Below are 20,356 nucleotides of genomic sequence, written 5' to 3'. Positions count from 1 at the left end.
AAATAAATTTGTTCCATGGAATGAACCATTCACTATGATAACGAAGGCAGTAGAAGCTAGTGGAACAGTTACTATTACAACTGTAACCCAGCAACTATTTCGAACAAAGATGGATTTTAATGAATGTTTCATTCATCCAAAGTCATTCTCTTTAGACCCTAACATTTATACAGAACTTGTAGAACATTATACAAACGAGGCTTTATGTTTTCCTGTTAAAGTTATGGATTGGATTCCTATGGACGGTTCGTTCTCAAAGAATACAGATAGTTCAAGTGCAACATTTACAGCAGCTTATACGCCTATTAATGTTAAAAGTATTTGGGCACTATTTAGAAAGAAAGACAACTATTATGTTAATTTTGAGAACCCTAAGTTTAAATATCTTCAGCTTTCCATGGGAGCTTATGGAAATATGCCTGCAGAACCTGAAAAATCATATGGACCTGTATTTTATGAAATGGTTGCGAACGCTTGCAATACAAACAATGATATGATAGGATTTAATGAAGATGTTATGAGGTCATGTGGGATGATGGTAGTGTGGAACATAAATGGGATAGCTATGACAACACACATTTCTTATGTGGTTTTCCAACAGAAGTGGACTTTTGCTTCCAGCAAGGTCAAACATCTACTGCTCCAATAACATACAAATGTCTGTTAAAGGACCTATTGAACTAGCAACTGAAATGTACCAAAGCCACTTATTGGATTTATGAGGGATTGTTGCTTTGCCATTCAGGTGCGTGCTAATGGAATCCAATAATAAGATTAGATGACTATAACTTAGCTACGGACGACAGTGAGGAATAAAGGATGAACGTTTATTTTTAAAGCTTATAAATGAGTTCTTCATCAAGCTCTCGTGAACCTTCACCATCTATGAAACAAACTTTACCAAACGATTATGGAGCACCTATTGAATATTTCTTACGAGCTGCACAATGGCAAAGAGCAGTCTCACCAAGGTTAGGTGTTCCACCAGCTCCTGTCAAAAATAGCATTTGGTCAAGTCCTTATATAAGATATGGTCTCCCACTAGGTTTGCTAGCTACAACAGGAGCAGTTATGATGTTGAAAAGAAATAAAGCAAATGTTGTAAATAATACTGAAGTAGCTGAAGTTAAACAAACTCCAACACCTTCACAAGCAAAACCTTCAATGACTCCTGAACCTATGGAAGTACAAACTCCTGTTCAAAAGTCAACTCCTAAACCGACTCCAACATTTAAACCAGAACCTACTCCTCAAATAAATCGTAAAACTCCTGCGTTTCCTTACTGAAAAAATAACGTTATTTTTATTTAATATTAAAATTTTTATTTAATTAAAATGACGACTAAAGTCACTGAAGCAATGAAACAAAAGTTTTTGGTAGAATACATTAAATCAGGAACTATTCCAGAAGGTTTTACATTCATACTATGAAGGATGGTAGAGTTCAGTTTAGAAAGATAAAGCAACCATTAGATAAAGAAGGAATTTTGAGAAAGATTAAACTTCATGAGGACAACATTGCTGAACTTAAGAAGAAGTTAGAAGAGTTGGAGAAAGGAAGAGAGTTATAAAGCAATGAATTCAACAGGGTGAAAAAACAGGTGAAAAAGAGGTGAGATCTCACCACTTCACCTAAATTTATTTTCGTGCTATGTTTTCATACGTGTGAGGGTGGTGATATCATTAATTTTTAAGTTTATTTTTTAAAATTATTTTTATTTTATTTTTATATAAATGACGAAAACTATTGAGATAACAAACTACAACGGTCATGAGTTCAAGAATTTGTTCTTCGTTCCTCGTGAAAATACATTCTATCAGATACGAGGGAGAAAGGGTAAAGTTAGTTTGAGCGTTTATGACTACAAGTATAATGGAAAGTTTATACAAGCATACGATACAAACGGTAAACGTGTTTCATTAGCTTTGTCAAAACTTACTAACATTTATTTTGACAGTGACTTTGACTCTGACGATTGGAGCGACAGCAGCGATACTGAAGAATATGAACTATTGTGTGAAGCACAGCAATGGGAAGAGTTGCAATACTTTTGTAAGTGAGAACGTTTATTTTTTTACATTAGTGAAGTCGTTTGTGAAAACGTTAGTGAGGTGAAGTGGTTGGTGGCTTTGTAAATATTTAAGGTTAAGTTGGTGTTTGTGTTTGTGTTGTAAAATATACGTTAACGGTTTTGTAAAGTGTCAAATTCACATATAATGGGTAAGGAGGCGCGCAGTGCCTCCGTACACTTGATATGTTTACTAACTGCATTATTATATTGAGATATTAAATTGTAGTGCGGCAACCAAACTTTGTTGAAATAATCAATCTAATCTTTGATCGAATCAACTTTATTTTGATTAATTATATGCATTGTAAGTACAAATTCTTCATGAGACATGAATGGAGTAATAGAATATAGCTTAAATAAAGAATTTTGTAAAGTATTGAAATTTTTTGTATAAAGTGCTACAAGTTTCCTGTGTAAAGCTTATTTGAAATGAAATAGGCATCCAATTATACGGACTTTAGGGAAAATTTGTTGTAGTGCCTCTATCATTCCCTTTTCAAAATCACAATGAATTTGAATTAGCTTTGAAAATTGAATACCCTTGACAGTAAAAATATATTCAAATACCTTCTTATAAGATTCAAATGTGCGGTTTTTCATGAATATAAATAAAAGTGGTAGATATTGATTTGTTGAAGGTTCACAAATCATAATTGTTAGCATCTGTCCTTTTTGAAAATGTTTTGGTGTAATTTTAAAAGTTCCATCGCAAAATAAATCTGTGGCTTCTTTTGCAAATTGAATTGCCTTCTCAAAACCAAAAAACATCGTCTCACAATTTGCTTGAAAATCATGGCCAATGAAAAACTGCTCGCCATTTATTAAACAAAAATTAGCAATTTCATCGTCTGTAATTTTTTATCCAACAGAAAATTTTCTGGACTTATTATAAACTTCCCTGACCAATGAATCTTTAATTAATGGGTTTTCATCAGTACCAACAGCAAGTTCTGTCATAAATTTTTTAATCTGCTGAAAAGTGCCGTTGTCTTCAGAAAATTTTGCCATTGCCTTATTGTATATTTCTGTCAGAGTCATTGATTTATGAAGATCATTTTTTTCATTTTGTAACTTTTTAAATTGTCTGCATTCGGGTATATGTTCCTTTTGTCAATCTTCGGAAACTGAACTGTTCTCAATTTTAACTAAATAACGTGCTTGACAAGAATGATCGATGCAACGGTAGTAACGTTCAATATTATTTGAATTAATAATATTTGTATGATCATGCGAATAAAGCATATCTTTGCGAACAATTGTATCAGGATATTTTCCAGTAACTGCGGGAATATTTTTAGCTGCAATATAACTAAAATATCTTCTGACAGCTTTAGATTCATTTTCGGCGTATTTAATATTAAAATATTGAAGAACTTGTTTGATTATATTCGTTTTTTCATCTCTCGATGTTGATTTTTGGTATTTATCAGATTGTTCCCTGATAAATATTTTATTTTCGTCTGTAAAGTTTGCTCTTTTTTGATTAAATATATATGATTTTCCCATTAAAAAATGAAATGATGCAAAATTTACGAAAACCGTTCGAAAATTGAATCAAAAATGAAAAGTAATACTTAAATGAGTAATTCTTTGATATATTGGTCTTAGATTGAATGTAGCGTCATTCTTATATAGAATATATATTCATATCATCGGAAATATGATAAAAAGCATATAATAAATGTCAAAAAAGTGAACAAATAAGCAAAGATATTTTTTAAAAAACAATGAAAAGTAATACTTAAATGAGTAATTCTTTGAGATATTGGTCTTAGATTGAATGTAGCGTCATTCTTATATAGAATATATATTCATATCATCGGAAATATGATAAAAAGCATATAATAAATGTCAAAAAAGTGAACAAATAAGCAAAGATATTTTTTAAAAAACAATGAAAAGTAATACTTAAATGAGTAATTCTTTGAGATATTGGTCTTAGATTGAATGTAGCGTCATTCTTATATAGAATATATATTCATATCATCGGAAATATGATAAAAAGCATATAATAAATGTCAAAAAAGTGAACAAATAAGCAAAGATATTTTTTAAAAAACAATGAAAAGTAATACTTAAATGAGTAATTCTTTGAGATATTGGTCTTAGATTGAATGTAGCGTCATTCTTATATAGAATATATATTCATATCATCGGAAATATGATAAAAAGCATATAATAAATGTCAAAAAAGTGAACAAATAAGCAAAGATATTTTTTAAAAAACAATGAAAAGTAATACTTAAATGAGTAATTCTTTGAGATATTGGTCTTAGATTGAATGTAGCGTCATTCTTATATAGAATATATATTCATATCATCGGAAATATGATAAAAAGCATATAATAAATGTCAAAAAAGTGAACAAATAAGCAAAGATATTTTTTAAAAAACAATGAAAAGTAATACTTAAATGAGTAATTCTTTGAGATATTGGTCTTAGATTGAATGTAGCGTCACAAATTTCACAAATATAATTTACTATACAATTTTATTCATTTTTTTAAAATGGCTGACGACAGTCTGTATCAACTAACTCAACTAGTCAAGCATAATGATTATTCTTCGGATTCATTAAATCAACTTTATCAATGCATAAGTACAATGACAGAAAGATCAATTGGATGCTTGAATTGGGATAAATTTTTCAAAAAAATCACAGTGACTGATGAAGTTCTTTTACATTTTTTAGCATCCGTTTTAAACATTGAAAAGATATCAGAATGTTTCAAGGATTCTATTTTTTATCACAATATTAATCTTGAAAAATTCAGTAATTTAATTGAAACAGAACAACAAACAATTTTAAATTCCTACAAAGCGGATAAATTTACATATTACATAATGTGCTCACAAATTGTAAAATCAAACTGGAACAATTTATCCCAAACTTTAGTTAATATTGCAAATCAATATTTGCTATTTTTAGATGAAGAAAAGCAAATATATATATTTACTGAAATAACTGGCAATTATCAAAATTTTGAAATTTCAGTTGCAAACTTGTTACTTTTTTATGAAAACAATGAAGAAAAATTAAGCAACTGTTTTAATTTAACATTGTTCCAGCAAATTTATTCCAAAAATGGAATCGAGCAAATGATATTTTTTGCTGCAAATACAATTTGTTGCAATAACACTTCTATCAATTTTTACAATCTCCTTGAAATTGAAGAAATGAATCCATTTGATTTTTTTTATTTCTCAATTCAATATAAAGAGATATTAAATTGCGATGATTTTCCAAAAGTTACAGAAGTAATCACAGGTTTAATCTCAGCTTCAAATATTAATGCTATTATGCGAATTTGCCAAAAAAATTTGGATAAAATTACATTTTATAAATGTAATTATTGCCATATTACCTCAATATGGAATTTTATCACAAATGCAGCAATAATTCTTCCTGATGAAGATTTATTAATCAAAAGTAGTAGAATATGACGGGTTGTGTGACTTTTTTTGTAAACGTAAGAATTCATACAATATAGAACGATTTTGTATCATTAAAAAATTAACATTAATTTTAAAATAATTTATTTTTTTATTCTTACATAAATGACCCAACAAGTAAAACCCGATAAAGTGGATAATAGAATTTTAGAGGATGGTGTTCCTGTTTACATTCAAAGATATAAAGGAAAACAATATTACAGAATGATAAATCCTGAATATGTGAAACATATATTTAATAAAGAAGGATGTAAAGTTTTAAATATTGAAGAGTTTGAAAATACTAAATCTATAATAAAATATGAATTTAGAAATAAATGTTATACAGTTTCATATTATGAATGGAAAACCGATAAGATTAGAAAACATTTAGGAGATTATGGGGAAAAATCTGAATTCTTTAAATCTAGTATATACGAGAGAGTAAAAGAAATCAGATATAATTATTTTCATGAATAAAAAATAATTTATTTTTTTATCTTTTATAAAAGAAGCTATATATAGATGATGTCAGATATTCCACGATTAATTAAACATTGTTTAAATCCTGAATGGGTTAAACTTCAATTTAAAAATGAAGATTGTGAATTACTAAATGAATATGAAAGCCAAAATAAGCTAATGAGGTATAAATATAATGATAAAGAATATTTAATTTCATGGAATCAATGGAGTCATAATCAAAGACCTCATAAACGAGAAGAAGAAATTGAAAATAATGAAATGGAAATCATTGATGACATTAAAGAGGATGGAATTCCTAAATTTTGTAGAAAAACCTTTAGAACTAAGTTAGGAGCATATAAACGTAGAGTATTAAATCCTGAATATCTTAAACATCAATTTAAAAAGGAAGACTGTGAACTATTAAACGCTAATGAATATGAAAATGCTAAATCAAAACTGAGATATAAATATATTGGAAGTGATGAAAGGTGTAGAGATAAAAATAAAGTTTATTCAGTTTCATATAATAACTGGCACACGTTAGGGATAAGAAAACATTTAGGAGATTATGGGAAATGTTCTGAATTCTTTAAATCTAGTATATACGAGAGAGTAAAAGAAATTAGAAATAATTATTTTCATGAATAAAAAATAAACTTTAAAAATTCATGTCTTACATTTTTGAATAATTTATTTTTTGTAATCGTAAGAATTCTCACATAATTGAATGATTTTTGAACATACTTCCGAATAGCAGATTTTAAAAATTTATGAATAATTTATAAAAAGTTTTTATTCCTACAATTCCTATATTACCATTAATAAAAAGAATATATTTTTGACGAAGTGAAGATTCGCACTTCGTCACAAAACTCCGAAAAAATAAAGTTAGATTTTTTTATTTAATATAAAATGTATGGAAAAAGAATAATATCTGATTTTGAACATTATTTGATTGATTTACTAATTGATCCACAAAGCTGTTGTAAAATTAATTTTGAATTTAAAATTAAAGGAACCGTAAATTTTGTATTTATTTATCACTTAAAAGAATATGACCGATATCATAATTTGATATATGAAACTAATATAATATTTGAAGATAACAAACTTACAAGCTTCGAACATGAAAATGATATAATATTCGAAGATGAAAAAAAGAAAGAGATTGAAAAGCAATTCAATGAATGCCTTTTAAATACATATGCGCACATTATAAGACATAAAATAAATTATATTTTTTAAATAAAAAAATAATTTTTATCTGATAGAAATAATACCTACAAATGACGGTATATAAAAAATTAACTTCTTACGTAAAATTAAAACTAAGTTAAATTTATTTTTTTTATTTTTTATTTTATAATAAATGAGTATAACAACTAATTCATTGAAATCTTTAAAGTTCACTAATTCAGAATTAGAAAATATTTTAGAAAATTTTGGAGACGGTTCTTATCCAACATATATGCAGAATGTGAAAGAGTTTTCCAGATTGTTGAATGAATTTAAATATAACGGACCAATTACTAAAAAGGCTATAATGAGATATTTATATCCCAAAAAAGTTGAAAAACAGGAGAATATTCCTCTTTATGGTCCAGAGGACCTGGGCTCAGAGAGCCTTGAAACACCTCCTGAATATTTTGAAGAAAAAATTAAACAAGATGAATATTATAACGATGAGATTGAGAAATTGGAACAATTAAGAAATGAAATAGATGAAAAAATTAAGGAATTGAGAAATGCTGAGAATGAAGTAGAGGGTTTAATGAATATCCCAGCTTCAGAATCAGAAGTTCAAAAATCACATGAGGAAAGATATAAAAATTACTTTTTGGAATCTACTAAAAATTTATTAGATGGTGATATTGACGAAACACTTTCAGAAGAAGGCACAAAATTTATTCATAAACATAAGCTACAATTTATTGACGATGGAGATTATCCATGTATATTACTTTCACCTCCTCTTGATTCTGAAAAATTCAAAAAAGCACTGAAAAATGTAACATATGCAACTAATACGATTAAGAAAGAAGATCATGATATTTACACAAATTATTATTTATATAAATGTACAGGTGTTGATAAAGTTTTTGATTTGTTAGATAAAATATCAAAAGAAACAATTGGTACATATAAAATTTTATGCGATTGTGGTTTCATTATTGAAGATACCAATAATGTTTCATATGAAAGAACAGCACCGAAGGAAGACGAAGTTGAAAGGTCTATACCATTCGTTATTAAGAACATAAAAGATATGAAAACTTATAAACATTATATTTATTCATTTATTTCAGAAAAAATGGAAGCAACCCATAAAACATCATCTCATCATTTTATAGCTATTCATACATTCCTTTTCAAAGTTGTGAAATTAAATAAGACAGGAATTAGATTTAATGTATCAGGGTACGCATTCTTGAGTAAATTAAAATGTATTCGTCACGTCGCAGATGATAAAAATTTATGTGTTCTTAATTCATTTTATGGACTTTAGCCCTGGACTCTCTGAGTCTCGGACTTTAAAAAAATAAACTTTATTTTTATTTATTTTTTAATTTTTATTCTTACATAAATGAATAAAAATGGAACAGCTAAAATGAATGATAATCAAATAAGAGCCGAAGGTAGAAGGTTATTTAAACGCTTCTATAACATTCCTGATGGTGTTAATCCTAAAACTCGTAGAAGTTATTTAAATGAAGCCATAGATGCATATGAAGGATTTGACATTTCATCAGAAAGTGAGAGGTTAGCAAGAATGTTAAACGTTAATATTGATTTTATTATTGTGACCCTCAACCAGAAGACGTAGACATTAACAAGGTAGACTTTCCATTAGTGGAATCAATAATGATAGATCCAGAATTTGAAACATAAATATTTTATTAACACAGAGTCCATGTGGAAAACTTCACGCTGACAGAATTACAGACGTTGAAGCACTCACAGGATATAAAGTTTGCCCCTTTTGCAAAGAAGAAGTATATTCTATCCGTGATGATCCAGAAAGGAAAAACCAAAGAAGATTTTTAAAACATTGTGAGAAATGTAAAGAAAATAATGGAAGATTAATTCAAGACGTTCAATTGCAAAACACACAACAACCATATGCACCACATATCACGAAACAGAAGATATATCAATGGCTATTAGCACATAATTTGCAGGAATATTATAAACCAACAAGATATTATATTACTTTTGACTTCGAAACATTAGAGACTAAAGAAGAACTTCAACTTTCTGAATGTGCAACTTTGAACGCTTACTTAAAACCATTTATGGTATCATCAACTGTCAAAATAAAGCCGCAAAGCGGCGAGGTCGTAGACCGTGATAAAACATTTACGAGGAATTTTTGCTTAACATCAAGTGATTCGTTCATCTCTGATTGGATTGAATTTTTATTTTCAACCTGTTCATTAGTTGCTAAATCAAATATTGAACAATATGAAGAATTAATGAATACATTAAATGAGAAACAAAAGGAAGCAATGAAAGAGCTTTTAGATGAAGAATTTAATAAAGTGAATATCATTGGTTTTAATTCGGGAAAGTTTGATTTAAATTTAATTCTTCGTGATTTAAATACTGCAAAATGGAAGATAAAATCAATGCTGGGTTCTTCTTCTCAATTTAAGCAAGTCATAGTAAAGAAAACAAACTGTCCATATGAATTAAGATTTATTGACATCAGAAATTATATAGCGGGTGGAACATTAGATCAATTCACTCAAGACTTCGGAAATAATAAAACACGTGTTAAATCCTTTTTCCCTTATCAATTCATCACATGGGAGAATTACGAAGATGAATTATATAAAAAGGAACCATTCACTCAAGATTCATTTTATTCAGCATTAACTCAAGAAACTATATCCGATTCAGATTATCAAATATATCTCAATGATGCTAAAAATTTTGAGAATAGATTAGAATATTTTATTCATTATTGCAATAAAGACGTTGAAATTATGATTGACCCAATCGATAAAATTATCGAAGAAACATTTGTTTATAAAATTGACATGCTTCATAATCTTTCTTTATCATCGAATGCTTCAATGATTCGTTACGCTTTAGCATATAAAGACTTTAATCCTAATGAAAAATATCCTGAGGAAGAGATAGAATCAAGTTTTGAATTAACAAAAAAGTATTGGAAATATAAAATTGATTCATATAAGAAACAAGATGAAAAGGCGAAAAGAGATACTAAAAATAATGTTTCAACGGATGATTTTCAATACTATCACGATTTAATCCTTTCATCTAAATGCAAAATGTGTGGTAAAGCGTTTACATATGTAAATAAACCAACATTGGATAGAATCGATAATGAAAAACCACATACCAAAGAAAATTGTCAGTTAATGTGTTGTTATTGCAATGTCGTAAATCAAATAAAGATGAAGATGTTCAACGTTTAAGAATCAATTTAAGAAATTATGCATTAAAAATAATTTACCAATGACTTTAGATTCAGTTGAAGCTTATCACATTCTCCGTAATGGAATTACTGGTGGTCTATCAAATGTTCAACATCGTGTTAATCTTAAAGGAATCACGCACATTAATAAACTTTCATATAGTCCAGAAACTAAAACTGTATCAAATGAGGACACCACCAACATTATGACTCATTTCGTTGGTGTTGATTTTAATTCATTATATCCTTCATCATTTTCATCGAATCCTCATGATTTCATTCAATATACTGACCATAAAATGTATATGCCGGGAAGATTGAATGGTGTTATCATTTGTGATACAGCAACAAAGAAAGCAAAAGCACTGGGAATAATTAAGAAGAAAAATACTTTATTCGTGGCTGAAGTAAAGGGTCACATTGATGAAAAATACATTAATGATTACATAAACTTTTTACCGATAATAAGAAACTTAGATATTATCACAGATGAAAAAACAATTGGCAGTTTTATGTATAATTACATGAAATCAAACAATCTACCAGTTGACCAGAAACAGAGAAAATTAACTCAGTTAGCATCAACACACAACCAATATCAACCATTTTCTTCTTATTATCTTTGGTATCTAATAGACAGATTTCATTTTATCATTGATGACATTCAATCAATTTTAACATTTACGAAAAACACTTGTTTTAATGAATTTGCGAACGAATTTATGAATGAAAGACAAAAGGCTGAATTAGAAGGAAATAAAGGAAAAAGTTTATTTTGCAAGATTTCACTTAATGGATCATATGGTTACGATGCAATGAATACACAAAATTACGCAAAGACTAAAATAATGAATGCACAGAAGGCACGCGTTGCATGTATGTCAAATAAGTTTAAAAACATAAGAGAAATAGGAGAGGATACGTATCAAGTGATGCTTAAAGATAGATTTTATAGATGTGATACATGTTTACAAGAGGCATTCTTCACTTTATATAACGCAAAATACTGGTATTTGGTTTTCATTTATGATTTTATGTATAAATGCATGAATGTTAATCGTTTTCATTTCATTGAAGGTGATACTGATTCATCTTATTGGGCAATCGCTGGCGACCCAAATCTTCCTAACACTCAAGCATTTCAAGCAATTGTTACTGATAAACAATTTTATGATAAAAACATTTTCAAATTCGCACCATTTGATTTCTTCTGTTTTGATGAGAAATTTAAACCTAAATTAAAGAATAAAGCTGAAGAAAAAGCACATGAGAAGAAGTTATTGGGTTTAGCAATTGAGAAACAAGGTGATAACATGGTTGCTTTATGTCCTAAGTGTTATACATCATTCAACGGTTCAATTGATGGAAGTGATTTTAAAAAGATTGCACAAAAAATGAAAGGTGTTAGTTTACGACAAAATAAACAATTAACACCTAAAAATTATTTGGATATAATAAATGATAAAGTGATATTTGATGGTCAGAATATTAATTTACAACTTAAAAATGGGTCAATGACTCGCTTAACAATCGGTAAGACTGCATTAACAGGAGCACACACTAAGGCTGTATGTTGTGAAAATGGATGTTGTATGCCATTTATTTAATAAAATACCACAGAAGAGACAAAAGGAACCGTTAATGATGGTTTTGATACTATGATTCAAAGAGGTGGGCACCCTTAAAACATTGATTTTATTTTTATATAAATGGATAACACAGATTTAAAAAATTTAATTGCTGATTTAGTACTTAATCAAAAATTTCTTAGTTATTATGAATTAAAATCATATCTCCAAAAATATAATAATAATATAACGGGTGATGATATGGAATATTATTATCCATATTATAAAAATGAAATTTTGAAATATCATAATAAAATAATTTCTGAAATTAAAGACAAAATTAAAAATAATGAATATTCAAAGGGAAAAACTAAATCACAGCTTAAACAGTTGAAAGATTTCAAAAATAAAGTATTAACAGAAGAAGATATTGATGAATTATATAAATTATATAATCCTGAGCCGCAAAAACCAAAGGAACAAAAACAAAAGGTGCAAAACGCCCAGGTCATTCAGACCATAAATGAAGCACAAGCTTTAATTTATGATTCATTAGTTAAACCATATTCAGCCCGACTTTTAAATGAAGATCAACTTTTGGAATTCATCCTTCAACATAAACTCGAAGCGGGAAAGTATATCAAACCTTTATATACAGCATATTTAAAACAAATGAATAGAATACATCCAGAATTAATGAAGGAAGGAATGAAATCCAAAATCAAAGCAGATAAAATTAAACCACTTGCAACACCAAAACCTCTAACGACAGTACCTCCTCCTCCTTCAGTTAATCCTTCATCATTCACTTTATTATATCCATTTCAAACATTAAAGAAGCAAAAAGATTTTAAAAAGGATTTCAAGATATTAAATAAACCAATTGACCCAAAAATTCAACCGTTAAAGGAAAAATTTAGTCGCCCTTCATTTGCTCCATATCCATATTCATACGAAATCGATCATCTGGAATATTCAAAAGGAAAAGTTACTTATTTATTTGCCATTAACATTAACACTAGATATTTATATTGCATTCCGGTGAAAGGGAAAACAGAACAGGAAACAAGAAGAGCTATTCAATACTTACTAGATCATGAAAGAGTAGATAATATCAGGGGTGATGGTGATAAAGGATTTCAGGCAGCTATGACTCATTATTTCCCACAAATTAATTTTTTCTTTTCATCCTCTCCATATACGTTTCATAATAAAATAGTTGATGCGGTAATGAGAACTCTTAGAGATGCGTTAGGGGTTAACGGTCAGATATACTGGGATGGAAATCATGACTCCATCATACAACAGTTAGTATATTATTATAATAATACATGGCATAGAACAATAAACATGAAACCGGTGGAAATGAAAAATGATATTTCAAAAGAATGGGAATATATTAGAAAGCAAATGGAAAGGTTGAATGATGTTAAACGTGAACAAATTAATTCGGGGCTCATGAATTTTAAACAAGGGGATAAAGTTTTGATTCATCTCGATTATGGAAAAACTGATAAATCAATGACAAAAAGAAGACGAAGATTTGACACAATAGCTGAATTTGTTAGATATATTAACGGCAATGCATTAGTTGAGGTTAACAATAAATTAATAGAAATTCCGATTTATTTTATTACTCCATTATATTTAAATAATATTTAATTTTTTTATTTCGTAAGAAATGAGTGACAACAAAGCAGTCAAGAGTCCAGACGATGAATATAAAAAGAAACTAAACAGAATTAAATCAAAAATATGCTATTACAAAAAGAAGTCGCAATGCGGTGGGGTTGAAAACAATAAAGAGAGGAAAGAAATAATCGAAAAATTAAAAACTTACCGTTCAATCCTTAAACTGAGTGAAGCAAAAATAAAAGAATTTAATAGAATAAATAAATTGGTTGGAAGAGATGAATTTAATAAAGATGAATTTTTAAACTCTATCCAAATTTAATTTTTATTCCTCTTCGACAACATCTCTCTTTCCATCATTACTGCATAACCACATTTTCTCAATTTTAGTGGTTTGTTATTTTTAGCAAGTTCTCGCATCATTTTTATCGTTTCCTCCCTTGTTATGATTCGTGGTAAATTTTGAGCTTGTGGGGTATTCATTTATGATAAAAATAAAAAATTGTTATCACTTATTTTATCGTTAATGGTTTTAGGTTATTCAATAATTCATAACTGCCTTCCTCCTGTGATGTTGTCAAAATGTCATGTTGTCTCATTTTTTCAGAGAAGTTAATTAACCTGGTGACATGGTGACGTGGTGACACCTTCAGTTCTTCAAAAATAATTAATTATTGAATAACCTAAAACATGAGACTTTGTCTCCGGACTCTTTGAGTCACTTAACGTAAACATTAACGTAAACATTTATTTCTGCAGTTCATCCATTACTTCATTACCTAATTAATTACAGACATAAAATATATTTAGTTCATTCATTGAACTCTATACCATGCGAATACAGTCATAAATGGTGGCATGTAATCTTTACTTTGTCCCGTTGTTTGTGTATATCCTGAAACGAAATGTGTATGGTTTCCTTCTCCCTGAGTGTCATCCCAGTAACAATTTATAGCAAACTTAACGTCGTCTTTAACATCATATCCTTTACCTTTTGTCATTCCAGACCAATCCCAATATCTATGCTTATGCCAACCCGCTTGAGATGTGCTTAAATCTATGTAGTGACTGTGTGCAGGTAAATTTTCACCTGTAATCGTTTTACTTCCACCCATTTCCTTTGAAGAGTTTGCACAATACAAAAACCTGTCGACTATTTGTTCCCATGCACCAACACCAAACATTACTTGAGGACCTCTTGCATCCATAGATGTATAAATAGAACCTACTGGGTTCATTAAATCAAACATATGAGATATTATAGGATTGTCTCTTTTGAACTTAAGATATAGTGTAACTATTTCAGGTTTCTTCTGGTTTGTGTCAGAATATTTTTTATAATATAATCTTATGTTTTCAGGGTAGGTAAAATCTTGACTATAATATTTATTTCTGTCATCTGTATAATAATATACTATTCTCGTTTTTTCTATTGCATTATATCTTTTATATCTATAATAATCTAAATATAATGTTAACTTTTGTTCATCTACATGTGGCGTTCTGACATCATCTCCATAGTCATAATAATATGGTACTGGAGCTGTGCGAGGCAATGTCATATCTGTCATTTCATAAACTCTTAAATATTTCTTTTGTTCGTCTCCATATAAGTTTAAGTAACAGTTGTTGTCTAATGGAACTTTAACTTGTGTACCATTATTCTTTATATAGCTTACATACATTTCATTGTTATTTTTCGGAATGAGTTTACACCGCATACCATTTTTTAAGGAGTGTACCAATTGCCATCTAAAATATTTATTTTCTTCATAGACAGAAAAGTCACCAACAATAGTTTCAATATTTTCAGTTGTTCCTATCAAACTTTGGTATATTTTGTTGACATATTCATTATCTGCCTTCTTCTCTAACTCACTGTTGACATATTCATTATCTGCCTTCTTCTCTAACTCACTGTTGACATATTCATTATCTGCCTTCTTCTCTAACTCACCGTTGACATATTCCTTATCTGCTTTAAGGTCTAAACATCCTGAAACCCATCCTGTATCAGCTTTAGTTTTAAAAATCTTTGATGTCCATTCATGATACCATTCAACCCTTTCTTTAATTTCATTATCTTTTTCATCCACATATTCCTTATCTGCCTTCTTCATTAACTCACCGTTGACATATTCATTATCTGCCTTCTTCATTAACTCACCGTTGACATATTCATTATCTGCCTTCTTCATTAACTCACCGTTGACATATTCCTTATCTGCTTTCTTCATTATGTCATTAAGGAAACCTTTTATGAATTCCTCATTTAAATTAAATCTTCCAATCTTCAAAACTTTAGGAAATGCATTTAATGCGTAATATCTTTGTTCTTCTGGTGGAATTGATGTTATATCATCCGTTATTCCTTTAATTTTTGAATTCATAAATAAAATTTCTTTTATATTTGATATCACTGCACCACCTTTGCAAACGAATTCGAAATGTTCATTTTTCAATACTATCTCCAAATCTCCATATTTCAACCTTTGCGTTTGTTCTGCCGTCTTTGAATTATATGCATATATGGCGTATGTAATGGTCTGAGGGACCTGGGTGCTTTGTGCCTTAAGTTGTTGTGGTTGCTGTTGTTTAATCATTTATTATGATTTAAAAATAAATATTTAATCTGTTATCTCATCAGCTATTTTTTCTATTTGAAATTGCCATAATATTTCATTCATGAATTCTAAATCACAATCAAATAGGTCAGTTATTCTAAATTTAATATTTGATAAATCTTTTGAATGAAGAATAAATGAATTCCCGGATAATTGAAACGGATATGATAAAGAAAATGTGTTTAAGTTGATGGATAAAATGTTTTGTATTGATGGGTAAGAGTTAGGGTCTAATGTTTGATGTGAAAATCTCATTGGGGTATTAACTTTATCACATTTGATTAAAATGAAATTGGAACCAGTGTCAGAATACAAAACATCCCCAACATCTTTTTCAAAATTTAATATCCCCAACAATGAACGAAGATGAGGAGTACAAAATTTAATTTTCAGCGGAAATTTAATAAGGTTATTTATTTCATCAAGTTCAAAAAGTTTATCAGGTTTTGATTTAAAATTTCCTTCATACAATACGATAAATGATTCATTTAAATAACTTAAAATCGTGTTAATATCCCATTTCGCTATCACATTATTTATATACATATCATACGTTTTTTCATGGTCATCTTTAATAAATGATATATAATCTGAAGGGTCTAAAAGAATGGAATTAAATTTACCACTCACAGAAACGAGAGTAACATTATAAATTCCGCTAACTGTTAAATTTAATTCACAACTATTATTTGAAATAATATTGATAATTGACATTTTTATTACGATTAAAAATATGGTAAAGCGTTATTTTCCAGTGATAAATAAAACTAGAATAAGATTACCTCAAGAATTCATAAATTCAACGAATAAGAAATTCATTCATGTTATAAATTTTAGTGTTTTCAGAAAATATGAGTCGATGTCATATTCATCATCAGGTTATATTTCACTTCATTCAAATTTAGTTCAATCAAACCCATATAATGACCATTTCATAAGATTTTCAGATGGTATTAAAAATGTAATTGATAGATTAAAATATGAACAGATTGACAATATCGAATTTTTGGAATTTTGGTTTAAATATCCTGATGGAAAAAAGATTGAAGTTAAAGATAAAGCTGATACTATAACAAAAACAATTACAATGACCGATCCAGATAGTGGGGAACAAAAAGAAATAAAACAAACGATAGAAACTGGTGAAAGGTCAATTATTATTGATTATGATTCAAAGGATTATTATTCGATAATGTTAATGCTTGAATATTAAATAGCCTTAACAAAGAATTTTTCAAGTGATATTTTATATTCATCAACTATTTTATTATAAATATCATTATATGTTAAATGAAGTTCAGTTGTTGTTCCGTTCTTTGATATCTTAATTGTGCTAATATCCTTTATAGGATTTATTTTTGCAACTGTTCCGCAGCATGAAACCTCATCATCTATGAAAAATTGAATCTTAACGTCTGAATCTTGAACATCACAAAGAATGGCGATAATGTGAATTAATGATTCATAAGGTAAAATAATTAAACCGGATTGGTCAATTAAATTTATTATTGAATCATAATTATCAGTTATTATATCACGGTAAATTTTCATTAATTCAGAATTAATGTCTATTTTATATGGCGCATTGCGACTGGAATCGTAGATTCCTGGGTTCTTGATGTTTGATGAAAGAGGTGGGGGGTATGTTGGATATGTGGGGATTTCAACGGGTTCTTTACCGGGTTCAGATAAAATGATTGGGTCTTCATCTTCTTTATTTTGCTCCTCCTCTTTCTTTGGTAAGTCACGAGTTAATAAATTGGACTGTGTTGCTGACCTTGTTAATTCAGGACTAACATTAACTTTAACATTTTGAATAATTCGTGATTTATCATCATTTACGTTATAACCAACCGTAATCTCTGCTTTTGCGTTTGTGTTCTTTTGACTTGTGAAACGTCTTCTCATTTATAATTGAATAAAAAAAAGAAAAATATACTTAAAGTTTTATTTAGTTGTTAGGGTAATATCCCAAGGTTCATCATTGTTTGCTTATACTTTCTTTGTAACTGCACCAATTATGTTATTGATAATGATTTGAGTTTCTCCCAGTCTTATTTTATCATTTACAATATCTTTAATCATTTCATTACATGCATTCTTAAAACCATCTGATTTTTCTAATTTACATCTATCACTTTCTTTAATTAAATCAAAGTTATAACCTTGTTGAGAATAAAGTGGTTTCTTTATCAATTCCTTGAACGCTTCTGAAAGTGAAGATGAAGAAATTCTTGCCACTTGAATTGGTTTAAATTCTGCTTTCATTGCTTCTTTCTGTTCATTGAACACTGGATCGAATAAAGCAACTTTAAAGAATTTCTTAGCTGGAATTTCAGGTCTCAAATTTGCATATTGACCATCAAACTGGTTAGAATATCGTGGTAATCCATCCGGTCCCTCTTCAATAGCATTTAATTCTTCATTGAAATAAGAATATGGATTATGACGGTATGAATTAATTGGACCATTTTCACCTTCTCCAATGTATTGTTTAACAGCTTTTCCATTTTCATCAAATTGCATAGGATAACGTTCATTATATGCTTTACGTTTAGGATAATCCGTCATTGTTAATTTATACCCATTTATGACTTTAATATTACCTTGACCATCAGTAACAAAGACTTCATTTATTCCATCAGGTTTTCCATTTGGACCCGTAATGTCTGCTTCGTGTGCTTCCCAATTTGGTCCATGACGTTTGGCATATGCTTGAGCTTCTGGTAATGTTAAAACGTTTCTCATTTGTTTAACATCCTTTTGAAGACCGGCAACAATGTGGACTAATTCTTTCATTCCGTCTGGAACTTTCATAGTTCTATTATATGCACCCTTTTTGTTTGTTCCTTGTTTTAATGGAACTTGTAGAAGATTTGCAATTTCTGTCATGTTTAATTATAAATAAAAAATAAAAATTAATTATAAAAAAGTTATTCGAATTTAATGGAACCTTTATTTAAATCAACTATTATTTTTCCATGTTCTCCTAATTGTTGATATTGTGTGTAAAGTTCATTAATGCTCATTGGTAAATTCACTTGATAAAGCATAACGTTCAACTGTTGACGACTAAACCCACTGAAAATGAAAAGGGTGGACAGGTTTGATTTAATGTTTGTGCTTAATGCTTTGAAATATTGAACAGCCATAAAGAATGAACACTGAATGTGTCGACATTGAGTTAATAATTGATTAAAATATGATTTCTCATTAGTTATTAGTTTTGATTTCACGGCATCATCTAGAAAAATTAGTGAATGCAAAAATTCTCTATCAAAATTTGAAATAGAAAGTGTTTCAAATAATTCATCCCGTTGTTTATCAATAATTTTATCCTCTAATCCTTGCTTCTTGATTGTATTATATAATTCTTTATACATTAAAAAGTTTTTTAAATAATCTTCTGCTTCTTCTTGTGATAAATAAATAATTGGAATTTTGATTAAATGCTTTAAAGATTCAAATGTATCATCTGAAGGTGAACCTGAACGGTTGATATAAATTAACACATGTGAATGGGGGGAAGTGTTAGCAATAATGATAATTTGTTTTAATATCGTTAATGTGAGAAAAAAACATAGCACACATTTGCACACATTTTGACACTTTTTCTGACAAGCATCATTCAAATTTGAAGAAAAACCTCTAAATTTCATTCAAATTTCTGTCAAAATGTGTGCAAAATTGAAATAGGCACACATTTTGACATACTATTATTTATATACGTTATTTTAATGGTTTCAGAGAAATCTTCGTTACACATTATTGAAGATTACTCAATATTTAAGTGAATGACTCACTACCACCTGTTTAGAAAAATGGTAGCATAAAATCCAAATGTCACATATATTATTTCTTATTTCATACAAATAAACTTACAATTATAACCTCAACTTGTTTGCAAAGCAGAAACTCAATATAAGCAATCGATCAGTAGTGTATTTAAAAGTCGAATTTAAATTTAAAAATTTATAATCTTATTTCGGAACCAAATAGTATAAATTTAGGACAAAAAGCTACGTGGTGTTGATAACAACTATTAAAATTCAAATATTACTACCATGAACAATACAATGGCTCATATTGATAATTGATAAACGTGCATATAAATTGCAT

At 28.7% G+C, this 20,356-nt stretch overlaps 7 protein-coding genes and 1 pseudogene across 8 annotated transcripts, besides 4 other annotated features; 6 read left to right on the top strand and 2 right to left on the bottom strand.

The window, feature by feature from the left end:
* Positions 1-2,268: part of a mobile genetic element that runs on past the window's edge.
* TVAGG3_0447330 (repellent protein 1 family) lies at positions 847-1,287 on the top strand (the record flags this gene model as incomplete). Its single annotated transcript, XM_001297772.2, has 1 exon — positions 847-1,287. One exon carries the CDS (start codon positions 847-849, stop codon positions 1,285-1,287), a length of 441 nt encoding a protein of 146 aa, XP_001297773.2.
* Positions 1,735-2,061, top strand: TVAGG3_0447320 (uncharacterized protein; the record flags this gene model as incomplete). Its single annotated transcript, XM_001289849.1, has 1 exon — positions 1,735-2,061. The coding sequence occupies one exon, from the start codon at positions 1,735-1,737 to the stop codon at positions 2,059-2,061; it is 327 nt and encodes a 108-aa protein (XP_001289850.1).
* Positions 2,268-5,501: a mobile genetic element.
* Positions 5,502-6,884: 1,383 nt separating this feature from the next.
* Positions 6,885-19,806: a mobile genetic element.
* TVAGG3_0447290 (uncharacterized protein) lies at positions 7,516-8,478 on the top strand (the record flags this gene model as incomplete). Its single annotated transcript, XM_051234450.1, has 1 exon — positions 7,516-8,478. The coding sequence occupies one exon, from the start codon at positions 7,516-7,518 to the stop codon at positions 8,476-8,478; it is 963 nt and encodes a 320-aa protein (XP_051104180.1).
* TVAGG3_0447280 lies at positions 9,599-10,592 on the top strand (annotated as a pseudogene). The gene has a single exon. A coding segment is annotated over exon 1 (994 nt).
* Positions 11,136-12,020, top strand: TVAGG3_0447270 (DNA/RNA polymerases family; the record flags this gene model as incomplete). Its single annotated transcript, XM_051234449.1, has 1 exon — positions 11,136-12,020. One exon carries the CDS (start codon positions 11,136-11,138, stop codon positions 12,018-12,020), a length of 885 nt encoding a protein of 294 aa, XP_051104179.1.
* TVAGG3_0447260 (uncharacterized protein) lies at positions 12,123-13,200 on the top strand (the record flags this gene model as incomplete). Its single annotated transcript, XM_051234448.1, has 1 exon — positions 12,123-13,200. A coding segment is annotated over one exon (1,078 nt), but the record flags the coding sequence as incomplete, so codon positions are not given.
* On the bottom strand, positions 14,429-15,184 carry TVAGG3_0447250 (phage tail repeat-like family; the record flags this gene model as incomplete). Its single annotated transcript, XM_051234447.1, has 1 exon — positions 14,429-15,184. The coding sequence occupies one exon, from the start codon at positions 15,182-15,184 to the stop codon at positions 14,429-14,431; it is 756 nt and encodes a 251-aa protein (XP_051104177.1).
* On the bottom strand, positions 17,447-18,145 carry TVAGG3_0447240 (uncharacterized protein; the record flags this gene model as incomplete). The annotated part of the gene is made up of 1 exon (XM_001326604.2): positions 17,447-18,145. The coding sequence occupies one exon, from the start codon at positions 18,143-18,145 to the stop codon at positions 17,447-17,449; it is 699 nt and encodes a 232-aa protein (XP_001326639.2).
* Positions 19,807-20,356: part of a mobile genetic element that runs on past the window's edge.

The sequence above is a fragment of the Trichomonas vaginalis genome, chromosome V, assembly GCF_026262505.1.
Source record: "Trichomonas vaginalis G3 chromosome V, whole genome shotgun sequence".
Taxonomy (NCBI): Eukaryota; Parabasalia; order Trichomonadida; family Trichomonadidae; genus Trichomonas; species Trichomonas vaginalis.
The sequence above is the reverse complement of the archived record's forward strand: the minus strand, read 5'-3'. Positions and strand labels throughout refer to the sequence as shown.